Below are 21,147 nucleotides of genomic sequence, written 5' to 3' on the forward strand. Positions count from 1 at the left end.
TGGGTATATGTGCAGTGTGCATGTGGTGTGTACACGTGAGTGGGTGTGCTTGTGAGGGTGTGTACGTTTGTGTGTGGATGTGTACACATGGGTGTGTATGCATGTGTGTACATTTGTGTGTGGATATGTGTATATGTGTGGGGATGTGCATGTGAAGGTGTGTATATGTGTGGGTGTGCATGCATGGGTGTGTACATTTGTGTATGGTTATGTGTCTGGGTGTGCATGTGTGGGTATGTACATTTGTGGACGTGTGCACGTTATTGGTGTGGATGTATGCTCGTGTGGGTGTGTGCGTTTGTGTAGTGTGTATGTGGATGTGTGCATGTGTTTGGGTCTCCATATGAGTGTGAGCATGTGCGGGTGTGTACATTCATGTGTGGATGTGTGCACGTGTGTGGGGTTGTGCATGTGAAGGTGCGTATATTTGGGTGTGGGTGTGCCCGCATGGGTGTGTATATTTGTGTGGGTATGTCTGTTTATGTTTGGATGTGTGCACTTGTGCGTGCCTTGTGGGTGCTTGGGTGTGTGTATGAGTGTGTGTGCCTGTGTGGGTGTGTACATTCATGTGTGGATATATGCATGTGTGTGGGGGTGTGCATGTGAAGGTGTGTATATTTGGATGTGCCTGCGTGGGTGTGTACATTTGAGTGTGGATCTGTGTGCACATGGTGTGTGTCTTTGGTTGTGCATTCATGAGAGTGCACATGTTGGCTCTGGCTCTGAGCCTGCTGAGTCAGGGCCAACCCTCTGATCGCCCTCCTGTAGCTCGAGGAAGGACAGTTCTTCACCCTCCACACCAATCCTTCCTGGGAAGCTGGGTTTGGGGGCAGCTCCCCTGAGGTCTCAGGCAGATAGGGCTCAGGGACCCACCTTTCCTGTAGGTGCCCAGGCTCCCCTGCCTACCACTGGGGTGGCACCCATCACCAAGGCGTGAGGGGTGGGGGGACCTGCCTGGGGGCCGACCCGGGCACAGGCCGCTCCCAGGAAGCAGGGACTGGAGCCCCGGGCTTGGGGCAGATGGGTGGCGGCGTGCTGACCTATCTGTCATCGCAGGCGCCGGCTCTGCAGCAGTACCGCACTAGCGCCGGCTCCCCGGCCAACCAGTCTCCCACCTCGCCAGTCTCCAATCAAGGCTTCTCCCCGGGGAGCTCCCCGCAAGTAAGGGGCGCCACCTCCCCCTCGGCCTTTGGGCGCCACGCTCATCTCATTCATGCCCCGTGTGTTCCCTGCCCACTGTCTGTCATGCATTGCTCCATCCCATCCCGTCCACTCTGTCGGACCTGAGCTGTGCACCCACCAGGCTGTACCAGGACAGGGACCCCACACACCCCTTCCCAGGAGCTGCCATTACCCATTTCTGCTGAGCATGAGGTGGGGTGGCGAGGCCTCCTGACATGCATTAGTGACGTTAGTGATGGCTGTGGCCCTGCGATGGTACCGCTTGAACGTCCCCATCGAGTGGCCCAGGGATGATGCCCTCCACACCCAATATGCTGCCCAGAGCGTGAGCTGGAGCTTTGGGGGCTCCCCCGGCTTGGGGGTGCAGCCGAGGTGGCTGGCCGGCCTGCAGGGGAGGCGCTGACTCTTCAGGGCCCCCGTCCCCATTCCACAGACAGGAGACTGAGGCTGGCCTCAGACCACACTCATCAGCCCTGGGTTTTCCTGCTGCACCCAGCACTGTAAGACCCTGGCTGGCTGATGACGCGGCCCGTCCCAGGTTCAGGTTCCTCGGAATGCCCCTCTAGCCTAGTCCATGGCTGATGGAAGCGCCCAGCCTGGCTCCCCACTCTCCTTCTGGTGTTCTACTGGGACATCAGCTGTGTCCAGTAGACCCCACATTCCATCCAGAACGTCTGTCAGGGGAGAAGGGGTGCCCACAGGCCAACATCCGGCCCCCACCTTTTTTATCCTGGCAGCAGTGCCTCCCCAGAACCCCACTATCCTGGGACCATCTCATCCACAAAACCACCAAGCTAAGAAGCCCCTAGAGCCACTGCTGTGCCCGGGGCCCTGAAGCCATCCCCGTGCCTGGTAGAGGGGATGCTCTCATCCCTGCTTCCCAGCTAGAGAAGAGTCGCCCTCCAGGGCTGAGGTTGGGCACCCTTGTCCCAGGGCACAAACCATGAGCGCCACAGGCAAGGACAGTGAAGCCCTCTGCCCCGTCTCCAGCTCACACCAGCATAGGGACATCTGCCCCATCAGCCAAGGCCCATCTGGGGCCACCACCTGTAGCCCCCTGCTCTGGAGGCAAGCTGGGGTGGCAGCAGTGGTCTCAAGGCACCATGGGGGGCAGCCTGGTGTCTGCACACGCTCGGTCTGTCCACACCGGCCCTCTGGGCTCTTGGGTTCTGGCAATGTGTCTGGTCTCGTGTTGGGGATGGGGCTGGAGGGGCTGCAGAAGCGGCAGATGGGGCTGGTTCCTAAGTGAGGTCTGTCTTGCGTGTGAGACAGGACAGGAATTAGGGGTCGAACCAGTTTCTCTCAGAGAGTCCCTGGAATGGCTGATGAATTCTCGGGCCCCAAGCCAAAGTGGGTTTGTCTGCTGGGCAGCGAGCAAGTGACGGTCTCGGCAAGCCCATATCTGTATGTCTTGTCCATCATGCGCCGGTGCGGGAGTCAGGTGGCTCATGGAGGTGTGGGTATGTCAGGATGGGGCTCTCAGGGGCAGATGGTTCTAGGCGGAGGCAAACCTGCCTTCCCTCTGCACTGGGTCTTCGAGGACTCATCCATCGGTCCCACAGGCTCAGGCCACCACACACCTGCTGTGCCCGGCCTCAAGTGGGCACTCTGGGCAACCCAGCCCGGCCCTGGGCCGCAGGCAGCTGCCGTTTGGTCCAGGTTGTGGCTTTCTCCTGACTTCCAAGCTTACCTTCCTGGCAAGCCCCTAGAGCCACTGCTGTGCCCAGGGCCCTGAAGCCATCCCTGTCCCTGGTAGAGGGAAGCTCTCGTCCCTGCATCCCATCTCGTCCCATGGCAGCCTCACAGGGAAACCTCAACCTCCCCTGGCGTGTGCCAGGCCATTCTGAGCCCAAGGCCACAGGGACAGGTTCAGGTGCCATCCTGGAAGCTTGGTCCTACCCCGCACTCTGAGCCCCAGGACAGACCCAGCTTTGGTTGAGACCCACGGCAGCCATGATGTTACCTGTTGCCTGCCTCCCTCCACTCTGGCAAACCCAGCCATAAGCTTGCAGTCCTTGTTTCCAAAACCTGGAGCTATTGATTTTTAGGGCCAAGATAATGTTTTTGCCACACGGACTGGCCTTCCCTTCCTTGGCCCTGCTCTTTACCTCTCCCTGGCGTTTGAATGGGACGTCCAACCTCACAAGCCCCCTCGCCCCAGGGCGAGTGTGTCTGTCTCTGCTGTCCGCCCGCTGACCACCAGGAGCAGCCGGTGGGTTTGTGGCCAGCCCCTCTCTGGGACTGAGGCCAGAGACCCAGGCGTTGGGATCGTTCTAGAACAAAGCTCAGATGAGGAGAGCCAGAGCGTTCGGTCTGTGGGGACGCTCACCAGGATGGTTTGCAGGGCCCATGCCTTACGCTGTAGCTCTGAGAGTGGCTGTGGGGCAGTGGCTTCCTGGGGCCCCCATGTCCCATGGAGCGTACACCAGCTGGAGCTCCCAGCCCCCAGGATGCTGCCAGGCCTCTGGCAGCCGCAAGGTCACACTGCAGCTGTGGTCCCCAAGGCCTCGCTGGCGGCCACCCATCTCCTTGCCTCCACACCCCAGCCGGGCCTCATCCCACCATCTCTTGGGCAGGGGCTCCAAGTGTCCCCTTTCTAGCGTCTCCACCACACATAAGGTCCCCTCGCCCCTCCTCCTGCCACAGGGACAGCCCCTGTCCCCCTGCCTCTAAGAGCCCCCCTGGCCTCGGAGAGCAAGAGTAGGGCCCGTGTCCCTCGGGTCTGCAGCCCCGGGCGGGGTCTCTCCCTGTGCCTGTCCTGTGCGCTCTCCGCTGGTGGCTGGCTCCGCACCCGTCCTGTCCATGTACGTGGCCTGCGTCCTGTCCTTTGTCTCCCTGGGGACCCGTCAGGAGTCACCAACTGCATCTTCCTTCCTGAATGTGACGCCTGGGCAACTCCTGCCTTCGCCATGGTCCTCCTCTGGGCCCTGTTGGGTGGGGGTTCCTCATCCCCGTGGCCCCCAACTTCCCTATAATGCAAATGGAGTCGCCCTTTTCCAGGCTTGAGGAGAGATGGGGGTGGGGCCTTGGGGAGAGAGGTTTGGGGTGCAGAAGCCTCCCAGGAGCATCCAGAATGGGGAGCACCCCCAGAACCCCAAAATAAGCATAATCATCAGCCTCCTGCCGTCCCAGATGCCATCTGGGAGGTTCCAGGGGCCTCTTGTCTTCCAGTCGGGTTTGGGAGGTGCCAACTTCCCGCCTGGCCTCGGGCCGTGACCACAGCAGGCCTCTCTTCTGTCTGCAGCATACTTCCACCCTGGGCAGCGTGTTTGGGGACGCGTACTATGAGCAGCAGATGGCGGCCAGGCAGGCCAATGCTCTGTCCCACCAGGTGAGCGGGCACCCAGGCTGCCAGCCTGCCGGTGCCCAGGACAGACGCTCGCTAGGACCTGGGCCTTGCGAGTCAGGGCTGCACGTGCTCTTGGGGGGCCCCTGCCTGCCCCTCGGCTTTGCCTCTCGGCCCCCGCCCTGTCCCATCTGTGGGCTACAGAGGCTGAGGGTCCGGCAGGAGTGGCCTAGTGCTGCCTCCCGGTGTCTGCGCCCACCCACAGAGCGGAGGCCGAGGACGGAGGGTGAGGGGCAGGCAGGGATGGGACCGTGGCTGTGGACACAGCGCCTCGGCATGGACCATGCACGTGGGTTTGCCGGGAGGTCTTGCTGGCTTTTCATGGAGGCCAGGATCGTGGGCATCCAAGGCGTGCTCACTCACTCGCTCATTCATTCATCCATTCATCCAGCCAGCCTTCGGGGTGGCGAGGAGGCCCCAGGCGACGGGGGAGCGGGGCTAGTGCTCTGCAGCCTGAGTGCTGGGCATCCTGCAGGGGCGGCATCCCCAGCTGCGGGCAGGCCAGCCAGGCAGGCCCACAGTGGCCCTCACGGCCCGGTATGCCTCCCTTCCCAGCTGGAGCAGTTCAACATGATGGAGAACGCCATCAGCTCCAGCAGCCTGTACAGCCCGGGCTCCACGCTCAACTACTCGCAGGCGGCCATGATGGGCCTCACGGGCAGCCACGGGAGCCTGCCGGACTCACAGCAGCTGGGCTACGCCAGCCACAGTGGAATCCCCAACATCATCCTCACAGGTGAGGCCAGGCCGGGGCGCGTGTGCGGTGCCCCACGGGGCCTCAGCCCATGCGGAGACAGCCAGAGACCCCTGCCCCGAAGCAGGAGGGTTGACAGAGCTGGGGCTGTGACCTAAGCTCAATGGGGGCCTGAGGAGGCCATGCTCCCTCTTTCCCCAATGTGACTCGCACCTGGACCTCAGACCAGGGAGACGCCCCTGGACCAGATGCCCCGGGCTTGGGATAGAGCTGATCACTCTTCCCCTCTCGGCGGCCTCCTGTCTGGCCACACAGCCCGGGGAAAGGTCAGACAGCTGGGTGTGCACGGTGTCCCCTGCCAAGGCCACTGACCTGTCAGCTGAGTGTGCGCCAGAGCTGTGGACGGCAGTGGGGTCGGCCCTGCCTGGTGAGCCCAGCCCGGGCAGCCAGCTGACGGGTAAGGGCCGTGAGGCACTGTGACAACCACACCCAAGCAGTCTGAGCACAGTGCCTGGGGTCCTGAGGACAAGCCAGCCCGGTCCTGCGTGGCACATGTCAGGAAGACCCAGCTCTGTCTCACACAGAACCCAGACGCTCCCAGGGCCACCCAACTTGTTCTCCCCCATGAAGAAGGTGATTCCCTTACGAGCCAGTGCTGCCGAAATGAGGGTGACACCCCCTGGCGGTCCTCAGCCTCTTCCAGGCTGGAAGGGTCCATATTTAGTGCCCCCAACTGTGGCCTGGGCTCTGAGTGCAGAATCCAGCACCTCCTTCCCACCCGTAGGCGTAGGCAGCAGTTAGCGAGAAGTTCAAGGGTGGACGAGCCAGCCGCAGACTCAGGAGAAGAAGAATGTAGGAATCTGACCACTGGGGTGGCCTCAAGAGCCCAGAAAGACAGGGCCTTTCAGACCCACTTCTCAGACCTGGGAACTTGAGTACAGGCTGAAGCCCAGGTTTGATCCCCAGTCTTTGTTGGGGAACTGAGGATTCCCTTCAGCCCCAGCAGCAGCTGGGTCCCCACAGTCACCCCAGACAGCTTCTCAGTGACTCATGCTGAGCAGACCTCATGGCAGAGCCAGCGAGGTCCCTGCTCCCGCCAGGTCACACTGACTTGCGTCTGTAACACAGCCCTTGGCCTGAGGCTTCTCCTGGTGCGGCTGACATCCGGGGCCAGACCGGTCTCTGAGGTCCAGGCACTGTAGGGTGCTGAGCAGCATCTCGTGTGCTGGTAGCATCCCCTCCCCCAGTCTTGACAGCCAGAATGTCCCCAGGCAGTGCCAGCATCCCCAGGGGACAGAGTCACCCGCTGGGCATGACTGGGCTGGCCCATGGATGTGGGTGATGGAGCCAGGGCTAAGCAGTGCCTTTTGTCCCCACCCCATCCCCAGTGACAGGAGAGTCCCCCCCAAGCCTCTCTAAAGAACTGACCAGCTCTCTGGCCGGGGTCGGTGACGTCAGCTTCGACTCGGACAGCCAGTTTCCCCTGGATGAACTCAAGATCGACCCCCTGACCCTCGACGGACTGCACATGCTCAACGACCCTGACATGGTTCTGGCCGACCCAGCCACCGAGGACACCTTCCGGATGGACCGCCTGTGAGCGGGCACGCCCGGCACCTGCCGCTCAGCTGTCCCGACGGCGCCTCCGCAGCCTGGGGACGGCCGCGCTCCGTCCCTCGCCAACGGCCGAGCTTGTGATTCTGAGCTTGCAATGCCGCCAAGCGCCCCCGCCAGCCCGCCCCCGGTTGTCCACCTCCCGCGAAGCCCAATCGCGAGGCCGCGAGCTGGGCCGTCCACCCACCCGCCCGCCCGGGGCAGGGCTGGGATGGGAGGCCGTGAGCCCCCCGCCCCCACAGACCCTCCCTGCATCGGCTCCCTCGCCCCCAGCCCCGGGGCCTGAGCTGTCGTCCCCTGTATGATGCAGGAAGTGTCGGCTCCTGGCGTGGCGGGCAGGCTCAGGGGAGGGGCGCGCATGGTCCGCCGGCGCTGTGGGCCGCGGTGCATTTTCCGACTGTTTGTCCAGCTCTCACTGCCTTCCTCAGTTCCTGGTCCCCCAACCCATCCGCCACCCCCAGCCCGTGGTCAGATAGAGAGTGAGCCCCACACGCCGCCCCAGGGAGGAGGCGCCAGAGCACGGGGCAGACGCAAAGTGAAATAAACACTATTTTGACGGCTGTCTTTTATATTTCTGAGCACACACAGAGCCCTGGCATCCACCGCGGCAGGCGCAAAGTGGACAGAGCACGCGGGGCGGCGGCCCCCCACGGCCCTCCTCGCCCTGTCTCCATTCCCTTCAAGCCCCGCCTCAGCCAGGCAGGCCCTTGGATGGCTGCCTTTGCCGGGAAATGACCGGGAGGCCCATGAGGGCTCACAGGCGGAGGCAGGGTTACCTCCTGGGGCTTTACAACCCTCCTGTCCTGGTCACCGGTCCCGTCACAGATGCTGTCAATTTAAGGTTCAGGGAGAGGTGGCCAGGTGAGTTTCATTGTGGTTCTTTTCCTTTTGGTTTCTATTTACATTTTGGTTGTAGATGAGTCGCCTAACCTTTTAAGGCAACACTTTCCTGAGAGCATGTTTTTATTCCAGAAATCCAACGTTACCTATTTTTTAAGCTAACTAGAATTGGAGGCCACATACCCCAGAGCAGCCCGCCACCCACCCGAGTCTAAGCAGCGTGTCTGGCTTTTGGGTTTCACCCCAGGTTATATCAAAATGAAAGGGCTAGTCGGGCAGGGACTTGGCAGGAGCTCACGGTAGCCAGAGGCACCTCCGCCAGGGCCACATCCCCGACTTCCGCAAAGGGGCCTTGACTTTTATTGAGGGTCTCTTGAAGACCCAGCCCCGCCTGCCTCTCCCAGAGGTGCCTGCCAGTCCTTATATGTGTGTGTGAAGACCCCGTGACCAGCGGTGGCCGAGACCTCTCTGCTCCACAAGAACTGGCAGGGAGCGAGGGTCCCCGGGATGAGTCCCATGGTCCTCCCTGAGAACCCGAGTGGGGCTGGCATTTGTCCCCTCCCCGCCAACCCTCTGGCTCCCAGCCACGCCCACTCTTTCGGGCAGCGTGGTCTGCCGACTACCCCTTGGCAGCTCAGAGTCGTGGCAGGTGGACGTGGAGACACAGTGTGCGTTTTAGTGGCAGGTTTCAGGAGCACCTCCGAATCACCTGGGAGCCTCCTAGCCCCTCCATACCACGGGCCCTTTGAGGGAGGCGTCGGGGCTGGCTTTGTTTTCTGCTGTTCTTGGAATAGGAACTGCTGTTCCGATCCCCCCAAAACTGCATTGTGGCTCTTGCTCGCCCCTGCCTGCCCGGCCAGCGCCTTCTGCTGGGTGCGTTTCTTTGTGGTGTGATGGCCGCCGCTTTCACCGGGGTCCTGGGCACCCTGGCCACTGTCCTCGGGAGCTGGGTTTGATCCTAGCGGCCATTGTCCCTCTCTTTCCCAGGCATCGCTGTTAGCATACGTGGAAGCGGCCGCTCAGAAGGCTCCCGGTCAGTTGCTTCCATTGCCGTCTCGTGCCGAGGTGCAGGGTGGGGGGACATGGTATCTGTCTGTCTGGGTCAAGACCCCTTTCTTTTACCACCACGGACGCTGGAGGCAGACGGCGGGGACTTTTTTTTTTTTTTTTTTTAAGAAAAACTATGTGTACATAGGAGAGTTTGATTACCATTAGACTTGTATGTGGGACTTTTAAAAAATGGCCTTAAAATTACAAGCAACCTGTCTGGATGCGGTTTCCAAAACAAGGCATTGAAGACCTCACCAGGAAACCTCATCAACCCTCATTCCCCGTCTGTCCAGCCTCCGGCCGGTGCCACTACTTATCCCCGGGTCTTTGGTATAGACAGGAGAGGAGGGGTCCCACCTCAGAGCTTCCCAGGCCCGGAGCCCATTTCCAGCATCCAACATTCCAGGTGCACGGTGCCATTGTGCCAACGTGAAGACCTCGGTCCGTCACAGAGTTCTCTTCCAATGAGAACCTGGTGGACTGAGGTCTGAGCTTCCAGGGAAGGTGGGGCCCACGCGGGTCCCTGGGGCCCAGCCAGGAGCCAGCAGCCGGGCGTCCCTGCGTTCCAGAAGGGTTCACACCCCTCTTGGACCTGGGCAGGCCTCCCAGGATCTGCATCACAGCCTTTTGTGTGTGTGTACCTGTAGGTTTTTAAAAATATCACTACTACATACTCTTGAATTGCCAAGACTTTCTGAAACAAGACAGCTTAAGGGAATCAGCCTTTTGCTTTGTGATGTGAACATGCTGTGATTTGGCGAGCCACTTCCTGAGGGACAGGCCCGCGTGAGGGGCTGTAGTGTGTACATAGACCCACTGCCTGTGTCCTTGGTCAGGCTCCGATACTTGGTCCGCGATGGGTCAGAGAATGCTCCCGCACCCACCCGCCCACGTGCTCCTGGCTTCTGCAGCCCCTGCTCTGTGCACACCGGTCCCCTAAGGTGACGTTCGGGCAGGGCTCTCCTGAAAGCATGATGTCCCCACCTGCCTGTTTCCCTCCGTCACTCCCCAGGGTGGCGAGTCTTGTAGGTGGAGGGTGGAACCCAGGTCAGCCTCTCTGAGTCCTCCAGGGAAGAGGGTTCTCTGCCCGCACCAGGGCCCTGCTTGTGGGATTTCAGCTCTGGGGAGGAAGGTATTGGCATTGGTGTGTTTGGTCTGATTTCTTCAGGAGGCCAAGCTCCCGGGAGGACCCCTAGCCAGGAGGATCCCCCATGTCCATCCATCCCTCCTGCTGGGGCCTGGATGTCAGGCTTGGGGGCTGTGAGCTGGGACCTCGCCCTAGCCCGGTCACTTGGGACAGGAGCCTGCCAGAGGCCCATGGGTTGCTTCTATTTTATTTTTTTATTGATGAGATCTTGCTGTGTTGCCCAGACTGGTCTTGAACTCCTGGGCTCAAGCAATCCTCCCTCCTTGGCCTCCCAAAGTTCTGGGGCTACAGGTGTGAGCCGCTTCTGCCCAGCGTCCCAGGCCTGACCATTCTCGGCAGGACCCGCCCCTAGAGGGGGCTCTGGCGCCCCCCTCAGGCAGGCCTTGAGCTGGTTTCTAACCAAACATCCTAACTCCAGCTGCCACCTGCTTCCTGAGGTTTCTGTATTTCCAAGGAGTCCCCTGACCAGGGATAGGCTGGCAGAATGAAGTCCAGCAGTATTAGGGGGTCCTCTGTCGCCTGGCCCTGAAAACAGCAGCTCCCATCACCTTCACTGGGTCCTGATGGAGCCGTCTCAGAGGCCGAGGGGCCCACCATGTGGGGTGGGACACAGGGGTTCTCAGTGCAAGGGCCACAAACCGATGGCACAGAGGTGCCCCCGGGCCTGGCCTGTCACCTGCAGGTGGTGCTCCAGGACAGGGCATGCAGGCCGACAGCAGGGGCAAGACTGGGCCCCTCCCTCACCCTGGGAGGCCTGCCTGGGCTATCTGGACACCTGGGTCTCTTTCTACCCCCATTCACCATGGACCAGGGGCCTCCATTTCCTGGGGGGATCTTGTGGCATGTGATTTGGGGGTCCCCGGGATGTTCCCCAGCCAGCTCCACCTGAGCCAAATGTCTTGTTCTCCATGGCTCTTGGCCTTCCGGGGTCCTGACCAGGCAGGGGTCAGGTACCCCATACCCGTCCATGTGGCACAGGTATCCACCCACCCCCACTGGCCACAGACACCACTCTCCCCTTGGGAGCAGGAGGTGGAGTAAGCTGCACCGCGAGGCCTGGGGGCTGGGGAGGTCCTGAGGGCAGGGGTGCGGCAGGAGCCAGTGCCTCATGATCCAAGCCTCAGTTTCTCCCCTGTCACTTTCTCAGACTTGCAGGCCCCAGGCCTCAGGCCCCAGGCTCCTCCTGAGCAGGATAGGGGGCAGGGCCTGGGCCTTGGAGTGGTGCTGGCTCTGACGATTCCAGAGGCTCTATCCACCTTCTGGGCTCCTGGCCAGCACCCCATCCAGGTGGCACTTGTTGGGGTTCGGGGGTGGCCCCCATCTTGAAGTGTTCTGGAATTTGGGGCCAATCCATGCCCAGCGTAGCCCAGCCATCAAGCACTTCTGACCTCCTGCCCACCAGGGACAAGAGGACTTAGCCATGGCCTTGGCCACCAGGCCTGGGGAGGGAGGGCTTTGGCAGGCAAGGTCCGCTGGCCCTGCTGTGCCCAAGTAGGAAACTGCCCCCAAGGGGCTGCGTGGCCCCACTGATATATGCAAACCCGCTGGTCCGAGCCCTTTTCCTGCCTGTGCCCCTCTGTGCCCAGGCTGGCTCTCCCCCAATCCCAGCATGTATACTTTGCCACGGATGTCCCGTGGGCCGTGATCGTGGGCGGCCACAGCGGGGGGGGGCAGGCGGCTCAGGGCACACTCGGCCGTCCCTGTCCCATCCTCTGGCGCGGCCGCTTTTGTCTTTGTACCTTTGCATCCTTTGTAATGAAACATAATAAAAATCCAACGTTTTCGTCACTGGCTCCTCCTCTTTTTCCCAAGCCCCTCCCTCCCTCAGGGATGACACGTGGGTGTGGCAGACACACCTGGCAGGTGCCTTGGCCCTTCCAAACTACACACACACAACCCAGACCAGGCAAGGGGAGGGATCCCCATATCTGGAGGCGACTGCAAACCCACCCCCCAGTGTCCTGGGGTGGACACTGTATCAGGGGTCTCAGTTCGCCCATGGCTGGCATCCAGGCCTGTGATCACGATGGCGGTGGGTCGAGGAGGCAGACTTGGGGGCCTCCCCAAATACCAAGCCACAGTTGGACCATCCCCGCCAGGCCACTGGCACTCGCCAGCAGCTGCAGCACTGAGGCCTTGGTTTGGGGTCCCCTGGCCCAACCCTCCCTCAGAGGCCTGTCCCTACTGTCTCCCTGCAGCAAAAACCACAGCGCCGCTCCCCGCACACACACTTTATTTTGTCCTCTCTGAGCCCTTCTTGCTTCCCCCTCAGGACAGCCACCCCTTGGGGCTGGGTGCAGAGCCCCATCAAGCCTTGGTGAGGGTGGCTGCCATCCCTCGGCGGGTCACCTCCCTGGTCCCTAGGCTCGCCGTAGCTGATGGGTCTCATAGTCCTCCGGGATGGTGTCTGCAGGGAGAAGGTGGGCAGGTGAGGGCTGGAAAGGCCAGCAGGGCCTGTGTGCAGACTCCCCGCCCGCGCCCCGCTGGCCCTCGGCTCACCATTGCAGCGGTAACGCAGGTTGGCCCAAATGATGTTCTCCTGGGAGAAGCAGAAGACCCCCAGGCGGCCGCCCCGCATGGTCGTGTCCAAGACCACGTTGCTGTCAGCCACCAGCTCAGGCCCCTCATAGAATCGCACCCTGAGGGTCAGAGACAGTGAGGGGTGGGGGCTGGGACCTGGGTCAGGCCCTTCCCTCTCAGAGCCTCAGTGGCCAACCCTGGAAGATGGGTACCCCCGACTGGGCTGCGCTCAGAGCAGGTGGGGCCTCTGCCCTGGGCCTCAGTTTCCCTGTTTGGTGGACATCAAGGGCTCTGCACACAGTTGGTGCTAAACAGAGCATCTGGGCTTGCTAGCAGCATGGAATGGAGACTGAGGAACAAGCCAGGTGAAGCCCCATTTCTAGCCGGACACGCACTGTGTGCTGTGGCCTGCCCTGGGTCTTGCTCTGTCACCCAGGCTGGAGTGCAATGGCACGATCTCACCTCACTGCAACCTTCACCTCCCAGGTTCAAGCAATTCTCCTGTCTCAGCCTCCTGAGTAGCTGGGACTCCAGGCTAATTTTTTTGTATTTTTAGTAGAAACGAGGTTTCCCCATGTTAGCCAGGCTGTTCTCGAACTCCTGACCTCAGGTAATCCACCTGCCTCTGTCTCCCAAAGTGCTGGAATTATAGGCATGAGCCACTGTGCCTGACCTGATTTTTTTTTTTTTTTTTTTGTAGAGACAGGGTCTTAACTATGTTACCCAGGCTGGCCTTGAACTCCTGCACTCAAGTGATCCTCCCACCTTAGCCTTCCAAAGTAACGGGGTTGCAGGTGTGAGCCACCACACCTGGACCAGCATAAGTTCATTCTAACTGCCCCGTATCCTTCCTATTGTACAGATTAGGGGACCAGGGTCACACAGCCCCTGCCTGGCCAGAGGACTTCCACCTGGGCCTACATGTCCCCGGCCCAGCCCACTGCAGAGGGTGGAGTTCCCACCTGATGTAGCCCACTTGGGGCCGGTGCTGCAGGAACCAGCGATAGGACATCTTGTCCTTCCAGCCCACATTTCGTGGGTCCTTCCACAGCAGCCGCACCTGGGACTCTGTGTCTCCTGTATGCCACAGTGCGTTCCGCAGCTGTTCCCCAGGGCCCGTGGAAGACTTCACAGCCTGCCAGTGCCCAGGAAAGGGGATCAGATACCTTGTGGGCCACTGGAGCCCCCCTAGAAACCTTCCTGGAGAGACAGTGGGGAGCAGCAGGTGGTAGGCAACCAGGGGAGATCTGGATAAGAGACCCACAAGGAAGCCTTCTTCAGGGGCCAAATGGGAGCTTGTGGCTAGGTCACGGAGGGCAGCAGTGGTCTGCATGTTCATGAGACGATTCGGGAGTCTGTATGTGCAGGTTCAGGGTCTGGAAGGACTGGGGACTCTGCAGAAGGACTTGAAGACTAAGGAAAAGTTCAGGATGAGGCTGGGCGCGGTGGCTCATGCCTGTAACCCCAGCACTTTGGGAGGCCGAAGCAGGCGGATCATGAGGTCAGGAGTTCAAGACCAGCCTAACCAACATGATGAAACCCCGTCTCTATTAAAAATACAAAAATTAGCCGGGCGTGGTGGTGTGCATCTGTAATCCCAGCTACTCAGGAGGCTGAGGCAGGAGAATCGCTTTAACCCAGGAGGTGGAGGTTGCAGTAAGCTGAGACCATGTCACTGCATTCCAGCCTGGGCAACAGAGTGAGACTCCATCTCAAAAAAAAAAAAAAAAATCGTTCAGGGCTCTGCGAGAGGGTGTAGGGTCCATAGGAAGACTGAGGGACCCTAGGAGTGTTCAAGGGCTTGTGCAAGGAACTGGGAGGATTTGGGGACTGTGGGAGCCCAGAGGAGAGCTGGAAGCGCTCTAAGGTCCATAGTATGAGGTCGGGAGGTTAGGAGGCTATAAGGATTGTAAAGGGTTGTGGGGAGGATCATGGGAGGGCACGAAGACCACGGAGGTCAGGCAGGACCCTGGCACCTTGAGCTGGATGCCCGGCTCAGCCACGGCGCGGAAGGGGTTCGCCTGCCAGTACGTCTGCTCCATCTGCTTCCACATGACCACATAGAAGCTGGAGCTGTCTTGGTAGCCAAAGATGAAGCCCGCGTAATCGTCATCTGTGACAGTGTTCACGTGGAACGTGCCCTCGAAGTCCACGCCATTGAAGGCAGTATAACCTAGGAATGAGAGAGAGCAGTGGCCTTTCCGAACGCCAGCCCCAGCCCCCGGAATCTGGCACCTAGAGTCTGAACCTGCCTCCTGAGCCCAGCTCTCCCTGCAGACTCTCCCCATCCCCACTCGGGGGGCCCAGACTCGGCCACGCCCCCATCTACGCTTGGCCACGCCCCTCCAGAGTCCAGACCCACTCGGCCACGCCCATCCTCCGCCCGGGGGGGAGGGGGTTCTGGCCCCGCCCTTCCTGGATCCTGGCCCGCCCCCCTTTGCCCCGCCCATCCTCAGACCCGGCCCGCTCCCTCCAGCCTCGCTCTTTCTTGACCCAGGCCCGCCCCTCCTCTGGCCCTACCCATCCTCAGTCCGGGCCCGCCCCTCCTCTGAGCCCGCTCCCTGAAGGGTTGCGCTGCTCCCCGCTTCTCACCCACAGCCAGGCCTGGGTCGCTGTTCATTGTCTGCACGATCTCCCTTCCCTGATGGGGTCAAAGGAAGGAGGGCCTCAGGCTATTTGTGGCAGCCCTAGGCACCCCGTCCTCGGCATAGGCCTCGCTGTGGGGGTTCTGGGCTCCCCTCAGCCCCCACTTGGACTCCGCTCCCACCTGGTTGAGCACCACCCAGTTGGGGTCAATCTGCGCGTCACCCTCCGGGTCCAGCACGACTGTCTGGTAGGCCCGGAAGTCGGTGAGGGTGACCTCAGCGTTCTCCGGACACACGTCGATCTTGTCTACCACCTTATCTGCATCAAAGTCGCCCTGGCACGCGTCGCCCACGCCGTCCCCTGGGAGGTGGGAGACCCCCTCGTGGGCTCGGGTCAGGCCCTGCCAGCCCTAGCCCCTCCGCAGGAGCCCCATGGGCCCCGCCCCCGCCGCAGGCCCCGCCCCACCGCAGGCCCCGCCCCACCGCAGGCCCCGCCCCCGCCGTACTGTCCGAGTCCTCCTGGCCGGGGTTGGGCACCAGGCGGCAGTTGTCTCGACTGTCAGGGACTCTGTCGTTGTCGTCGTCGTCGTCGCAGGCGTCACCCTGGCCGTCGTGGTCCGAGTCTTCCTGGGCGCTGTTAGGCACTGTGGGACAGTTGTCCCGCGAGTCCTGATGTCCGTCTCCGTCCCTAGAGTGGATAGGTGGGATCGAGAGACAGTGAGCTCTCCAGAGCGTTTTGTCAAGGGCTCCCCTGACGCCCACCCCAGGCGGCCTCCTTACTGGTCTTGATCGCTGTCACAAGCATCTCCCACAAAGTCGTGGTCCACATCCCCCTGCGGGGGGAGCAGCATGCGAGGATCCACAATCAGAAGAAATCAGAAAGCCTCCCACCCATCCCAGCCGCACACCGAAGGTCCTCCTGACCCCAGGGAAACCCCAACCCCAGGCTGCTCAGACTGGGAGGTCATTTCTCTAGCAGTGTGAAATGCTCTAAGTTGGGCTGTGGCCTGGGAAGCTCACCCGGGGGGCTCACCCAGCTGGGGCCTGGCCTGCCCTCACCTGGTCCGGGTTGCTCTTCTGGGGGCAGTTGTCACAGGCATCCCCTACACCATCTCCATCACTGTCCTTCTGGTCTGAGTTGGGTACTCTGGGGCAGTTGTCAGCCTGGTTGCGGATCCCTGTGGGAACCCACGGGACGAGAGCCCCAAGATTGGGACCAGGCCAGGATGACTTCATTAGGGTGGGGCCAGCCCTGAGTGGCCTGGGACAGAGCCCCAGCTTCATGGAAACTTTTTTTTTTTTTTTTTTTTTTAGACGGTTTCACTCTTGTCACCCGGGCTGGAGTGCAGTGGCCTGATCTTGACTCACTGCAACCAACACCTCCCAGGTTCAAGTGATTCTCCTGTCTCAGCCTCCTGAGTAGCTGGGATTCCAGGCATGCGCCACCACGCCTGGCTAATTTTTGTATTTTTAGTACAGACTGGGTTTCGCCATGTTGGCCAGGCTGGTCTCGAACTCCTGACCTCGTAATGTGCCCACCTTGGCCTCCCAAAGTGCAGGGATTACAGGCATGAGCCACTGCGCCAGGCCCACGGGAACTTTAACAATGGATGGGCCCATCCGAGGTAAGGCCAGTGAGGTGGACCGGCCCTCACTCCCGGGGTGGCTCAGCTGGGTGCCCATGTGTGCCACCCTGAGCCCCTATGTACATATCTGTAAAATTGTCAACTCCCAGGTCCTAAACCCCAGGCTCGCATCTCTATCCTCTTACTTCCTGCCTGCGGCGTTTGACCACCTTCCCTTCCAAACGTTCCTGCCTTTTCCCCAGCCTCGCAGCCCGGCTTCTTGCATTTTTTCTGCCGCCCCAGCACGGCCTGTGGTCCAGGGCGCCCTAGTCCAGCTCACTCTATCCGGCTTCCAAAACCAGCCAAGCCCGGTCCCGGAGCCGAACCCCGCCCTTCGGTGCCCGCCGCCTCTCCTCGCCCCCAGCCCCCATCGAGCTCACGGTCGCCGTCGACGTCGTCGTCGCACGCATCGCCCCGGCCGTCCCGGTCTGTGTCCTTCTGGTCGTCATTCTTCTGGGACCGGCAGTTGTCGCACGCATCGCCCCACTTGTCCTCGTCCGCGTTGCGCTGATCTGGGTTCCGCACCAGCGGGCAGTTGTCCTGGGTGACAGGGTGGGATTAGGTCGGGAAGGGCAAAGGTCACACTCCTCAGATTCCCAAATCTCCGTGGTCCGGTCTCCTCTGCAAGGAACCCCTCGCCCCTCCTAGACCACTGAAGCCACACCCCTCATCCAAGCCACGCCCCACCCACTCCCCTAGGCCCCGCCCACAGCTCTGCCTTTTCATTGGGGACCCCGTCCCCGTCGGCGTCCGGGTCGCAGGCGTCTCCGATGCCATCGCGATCCGCATCCTCCTGCCCTGAGTTGGGCACCGTCACGCAGTTGTCCTGGGGGCGGGCACAGCAGGTGCGAGGGGCGTGGTCATGAGTCCCGCCCTCCCTGCCCGGCCCCGCCCCGCCCCGCCCCGCCCCGCCCGGACCCACCTTACGGCACTGTCGCTCTGAGCAGCGCAGCCTCTCGTCCGGGAAGCCGTCCAAGTCAGTGTCGCGGCCACAGAGGATCCCGTTGCCTGCCCAGCCGACGGCACACTGCGAGAGACAGTAAGTGGGTGCCCCGGCGTGGCCGCCCCCGAAGCCCGCCTCGCGCCCGGCCCGCCCGCACTCACCACGCACGACCGCGAGCCGTCGCGCTCCAGGACGCAGTCTGCATGCTCGTGGCACTCGCTGGGAGAGCCGTCGGGGCAGAAGCGCTGCGCGCGCCGCTGGCAGCCGGACGCCTGGTCGCCCACGAAGCCGGGCTGGCACGGGCCGCACTGGAAGGAGCCCTGCGCCCGAGCCGCTGGAGGTCAGCGCAGGCCGCCGGCCCCTCGCCCCACCTCCCGCGACCCGTCCTTCCTCCCCGGCGGGCCTTACCCGGGTGTTGATGCACACGGAGTTGGGGACGCAGTTGTGTTGCCCGGTCTCACACTCGTTGATGTCCGTGCAAACCTAGGGGAAGGGGATCTCAGAGGCCACCACCCCACGCAGACACCCCGGACCTCCCACCTGGTCCACGCTTCCTCCACATCCTGCCTTCTCCCCTCCATCCTGCCCCCAACCGATCAGCCCTGGCGCAGCGGACCCTCCTCTCCCTGTCCCGCCCGCTGACAGGAGGCTGGAAAAAGTGCGTGAGGCTGGAACAGGCGTTTACTAGTAAACATAATGGACTCCCCCTTCCCTTCTGCTGCAGAAATGGGGCCCCCACACCCCTCACCTGCTTGTTGGCCTTGGCGAAGGCCAGCCCCACGCCCTCGTGGGTGGGGCCGCTGTACCCCGGCGGGCAAGCCTCGCAGCGGAATCCCGGGCTGGTGTTGATACAGCGGACGCGGGGGAAGCAGGGGTGGGCGTTGCACTGGGGGAGGAGGGACCACGGAGGGTCAGGGAGCTTCGAGCTGGGCCCTGGGGGGCCACACCTCGGAGTATCTCGGATTTGGAAAGTTCAAGGGCCATCAGCCAGCGCTTGGTGCTGTGCGCCACGCGAGATGGAAGCAATTGTCGCAGGGGTCAGATGCGACTTTGTCTTGATGACGGCAAGGGCGCAACGAGGAGAGGAGGGCGCCTCCAGGGGCTGTTCCCTCATGGGCGAGGGGAGGAAGGATGAGGGCGCGCATCCCCAGCACAGGGGGGCAGGGGTCGTCTGGGCGTGCGTGCCCGGCGGTGGCGGGGTGGTCCAGGCGTGCGTTCCCGGGCCATGGAAGGGTCGTTGGGACTGGCGACCCCCTGCGGCCAGGAGGGCAGCTGGGTTGGACCACCCCCGGCGGTGTGGGAGTCGTCGGGGCGGGTGTCACTAGCTATGGAGGGGGTCGTGGGGGCTGGCGTCCCGGGTGGTGACGTGGATGGTCCTCGGGGTGGGCGTCCCCCCGCAGTAGGGAGATCTTCCGGCCGTGAGCCCCCGGAGGTGAGAGGGTCGTCGGGGCGAGAACCCCGAGTGGAGCAAGGGGTCTCCGGGACGGCGAGAGATTGGGGGGCGGTAGAAGGGGTCGTCAGGGCGGTGGGGTGTCGGGGCCGGCGCACCTCGTTGATGTCGGTGCAGTGCGAGCCGTTGCCGGTGAAGCCCGCGGGGCAGGGGCCGCAGCGCGCGCCGCTCTCGGTCTGGATGCAGGCCACACCGGGGAAGCAGAAGCCAGGAGCGCAGCTGAGCAGGGGCCGCACGCTCGGGGGACCGGTGAGCACGGACTGCTGCATCCCTTGGGGGGACGTGGCGGGGCTGGTCATGACCACGCCCCAGGGCTGGAAGTACTCCCCCTACCCCCAGCCCCCGCCCCGAGGGCGGGTCGAAATCCGGTGCTCTCTGCGATCCCTCCCCGGCGGGGCTGCGCGCTCTGCTTGCACTCTCTCCCCGGTGTCTCTCTGAGCCTCTGTTGCTCTTTCCTGCCCCGTGGCGTCTCTCACTTCCCCAAAACTCTCGCACCGCCTGTGTCTCTTTTTGTCTCTGTTCCTCCACTCCTCGTTCCCGTTCGTCTCCCTCCCTCTCTCCGTCAGCCTCCATCTCCTTCCGTCTCTTTTCCTCCCCAGCTTTCCCTAGCTCTCTGTCTGTCTCTGTGTCTCTGTCTCCCCGTCTTTTCTCTCTCCCGCCCGCCCCGGCCTCGCTCACCGCACGCGTCACACTCCATCACCGTGTTTTTCAGGAACGTGATCTCCCTGACCTGCAGGGGTGGGGTGGAATCAGCGGGGTCCCAACCGCTCCTGGTCCCTCGGGTCTCCCCTCTCTCTGCCCCGGATTCTCTTTCCACCGCCTCTTTTTGCCGGGACTCCCTACCCGCGGACCCCCTTCCCTCCCCAGCTCCCCTCTGCCCTCCGGTGACTTCCTCTCCCCTGGATGGGAACCGAGACCCCCTTCCGCTCCCCCGCATTCCCTGCCCCGCACCCGGCCCCGCACCTGCTGCCGCAGCAGCTCTCGCACGTCCTGCAGCGCCGCGTTTGTTTCCCGCAGTTCCCGCAGCATCTGTGGGCCCAAGTCTGAGCCTGCGGCGACAGGGGACCTATGAGGCGTCATGGGGCAGGGGAACCCCACCACCAACTCCCACCGCCGCAGCGGACCCGGACACTGGACCCGACGCCCCACTCCGCTCGTCCAGCCTCGGTCCCGCCACCTGCATTCTGTGCCCCGCACGTCCCCCGCGAACAGTCCGTGAGCCCCCAAACAGCCTGGACCCCAGACCTCTCAGGGGTCCTGCAGTCCGTTTGGGGTGGTGGGCACGGCGCAGGTGCTAACGCGGCTTACCCGAAGGGATCTGGCCCTGGCCAGACACGCCGAGGGCAGCCATGGTGAACAGAAGAACGCAGGCTGTGGCGGGGGCCATGGCGGTGGCGGGGCGCTGTCTACCGCCCACGAGGCCGCGGGGCCTATTTATCCCCAAGGCGAGGCCGGCCCCAGGGACGGCCCACCGCAGCCCTGCCCAGCGTCCAGCCTCAAGGTAAACAGATGGCGCTGGCCCTGCGTTCAAGGCCCCGCCCAGAATGCCCTGTGTAGTCACCCGCGGCCGAATCTGACATAGTGGGGAAACTGAGTCCCGGGATCTGTGGAGAGAACTGGTGGGGCAGGGAGTCAGGGGGTACCTCCCCCACTTTCATTCACTTTTTTTTTTTTTTTTTTGAGACAGGGTGTGGCTATATCGCATCCTCTTGCCTCAGTCTCTCAAGCAGCTGGGACTACAGGCTGCACCATCATGCCCAGCCAATTTTTTTAAATTTTTATTTTTAGAGCTAGAGACTGGGTCTGGCTATGTCGTACTGGCTGGTCTGGAACTCCTGGCCTCAAGCGATCCTCCACGAACTGGGATTACAGGCTCCAGCTGTAGCATTCAGCTCATTCATTGATTGATTGATCTAGTGCTTGCTGTATGCCAAGCCTGGGTTCCAGTTCCAAACAAGTCAGGCTCTGTGGCCACGCCCTCAGCTCACACGTGGGGAAACAGAGTCACCAGTGTCTGAAAGAATAGGCCCACCCACTTTGGGTCAGACTCACTGGCCCTCCACTCCCTCCTGACATGCTTCAAAACTGGGTAAATTGCTGAGCTCCATGGCTCACGCCTGTAATCCCAGCACTTTGGGAGGCCGAGGCGGG

The 21,147-nt window shown here is 62.2% G+C and overlaps 2 protein-coding genes across 6 annotated transcripts in view; one reads left to right on the plus strand and one right to left on the minus strand.

Annotated features, from left to right (window-relative positions):
- CRTC1 (CREB regulated transcription coactivator 1) overlaps window positions 1-11,661 on the plus strand; it is a 102,503-nt gene extending 90,842 nt beyond the window's left edge. For 3 of the 5 annotated variants that reach the window (XM_017501326.1, XM_017501325.2, XM_017501330.2), the window contains 4 exons: window positions 1,057-1,161; window positions 4,427-4,513; window positions 5,084-5,264; window positions 6,611-11,661. In XM_017501326.1, the coding sequence (XP_017356815.1) occupies window positions 1,057-1,161; window positions 4,427-4,513; window positions 5,084-5,264; window positions 6,611-6,822 (585 nt within the window). In that variant the 3' untranslated portion in view covers window positions 6,823-11,661. The remainder of the gene's footprint in view (window positions 1-1,056; window positions 1,162-4,426; window positions 4,514-5,083; window positions 5,265-6,610) is intronic. The other 2 variants (XM_017501328.1, XM_017501327.2) reach the window with 1 other exon arrangement.
- Window positions 11,662-12,089: 428 nt separating this feature from the next.
- On the minus strand, window positions 12,090-20,416 carry LOC108284565 (cartilage oligomeric matrix protein). Its single transcript, XM_017501331.2, has 19 exons — window positions 20,305-20,416; window positions 19,960-20,045; window positions 19,675-19,726; window positions 19,095-19,267; window positions 18,295-18,432; window positions 17,955-18,029; window positions 17,708-17,866; window positions 17,526-17,630; window positions 17,322-17,429; window positions 16,984-17,143; window positions 16,038-16,156; window positions 15,759-15,811; window positions 15,485-15,666; window positions 15,161-15,339; window positions 14,986-15,034; window positions 14,370-14,566; window positions 13,356-13,528; window positions 12,373-12,512; window positions 12,090-12,280 (listed from the first exon to the last, which is right to left on the minus strand). Exons 1-19 carry the CDS (start codon window positions 20,381-20,383, stop codon window positions 12,234-12,236), a joined length of 2,274 nt encoding a protein of 757 aa, XP_017356820.1. The 5' UTR covers window positions 20,384-20,416; the 3' UTR covers window positions 12,090-12,233.
- Window positions 20,417-21,147: the final 731 nt, after the last annotated feature.

The sequence above is a fragment of the Cebus imitator genome, unplaced genomic scaffold (assembly GCF_001604975.1).
Source record: "Cebus imitator isolate Cc_AM_T3 unplaced genomic scaffold, Cebus_imitator-1.0 Scaffold280, whole genome shotgun sequence".
Classification (NCBI taxonomy): domain Eukaryota; kingdom Metazoa; phylum Chordata; class Mammalia; order Primates; family Cebidae; genus Cebus; species Cebus imitator.

What these genes read in the sequence shown, in the direction of transcription:
- LOC108284565 (XM_017501331.2), bottom strand. Translation starts at nt 20,383, where the DNA reads ATGGCCCCCGCCACAGCCTGCGTTCTTCTGTTCACCATGGCTGCCCTC. An exon ending in ACGGGGTCCCCAATGAAAAG is followed by an intron (nt 17,144 to 17,321) that starts GCAGAGCTGTGG and finishes CCTGTCACCCAG; the next exon opens with GACAACTGCCCGCTGGTGCG. An exon ending in TGTGACAGCGATCAAGACCA is followed by an intron (nt 15,667 to 15,758) that starts GTAAGGAGGCCG and finishes TATCCACTCTAG; the next exon opens with GGACGGAGACGGACATCAGG.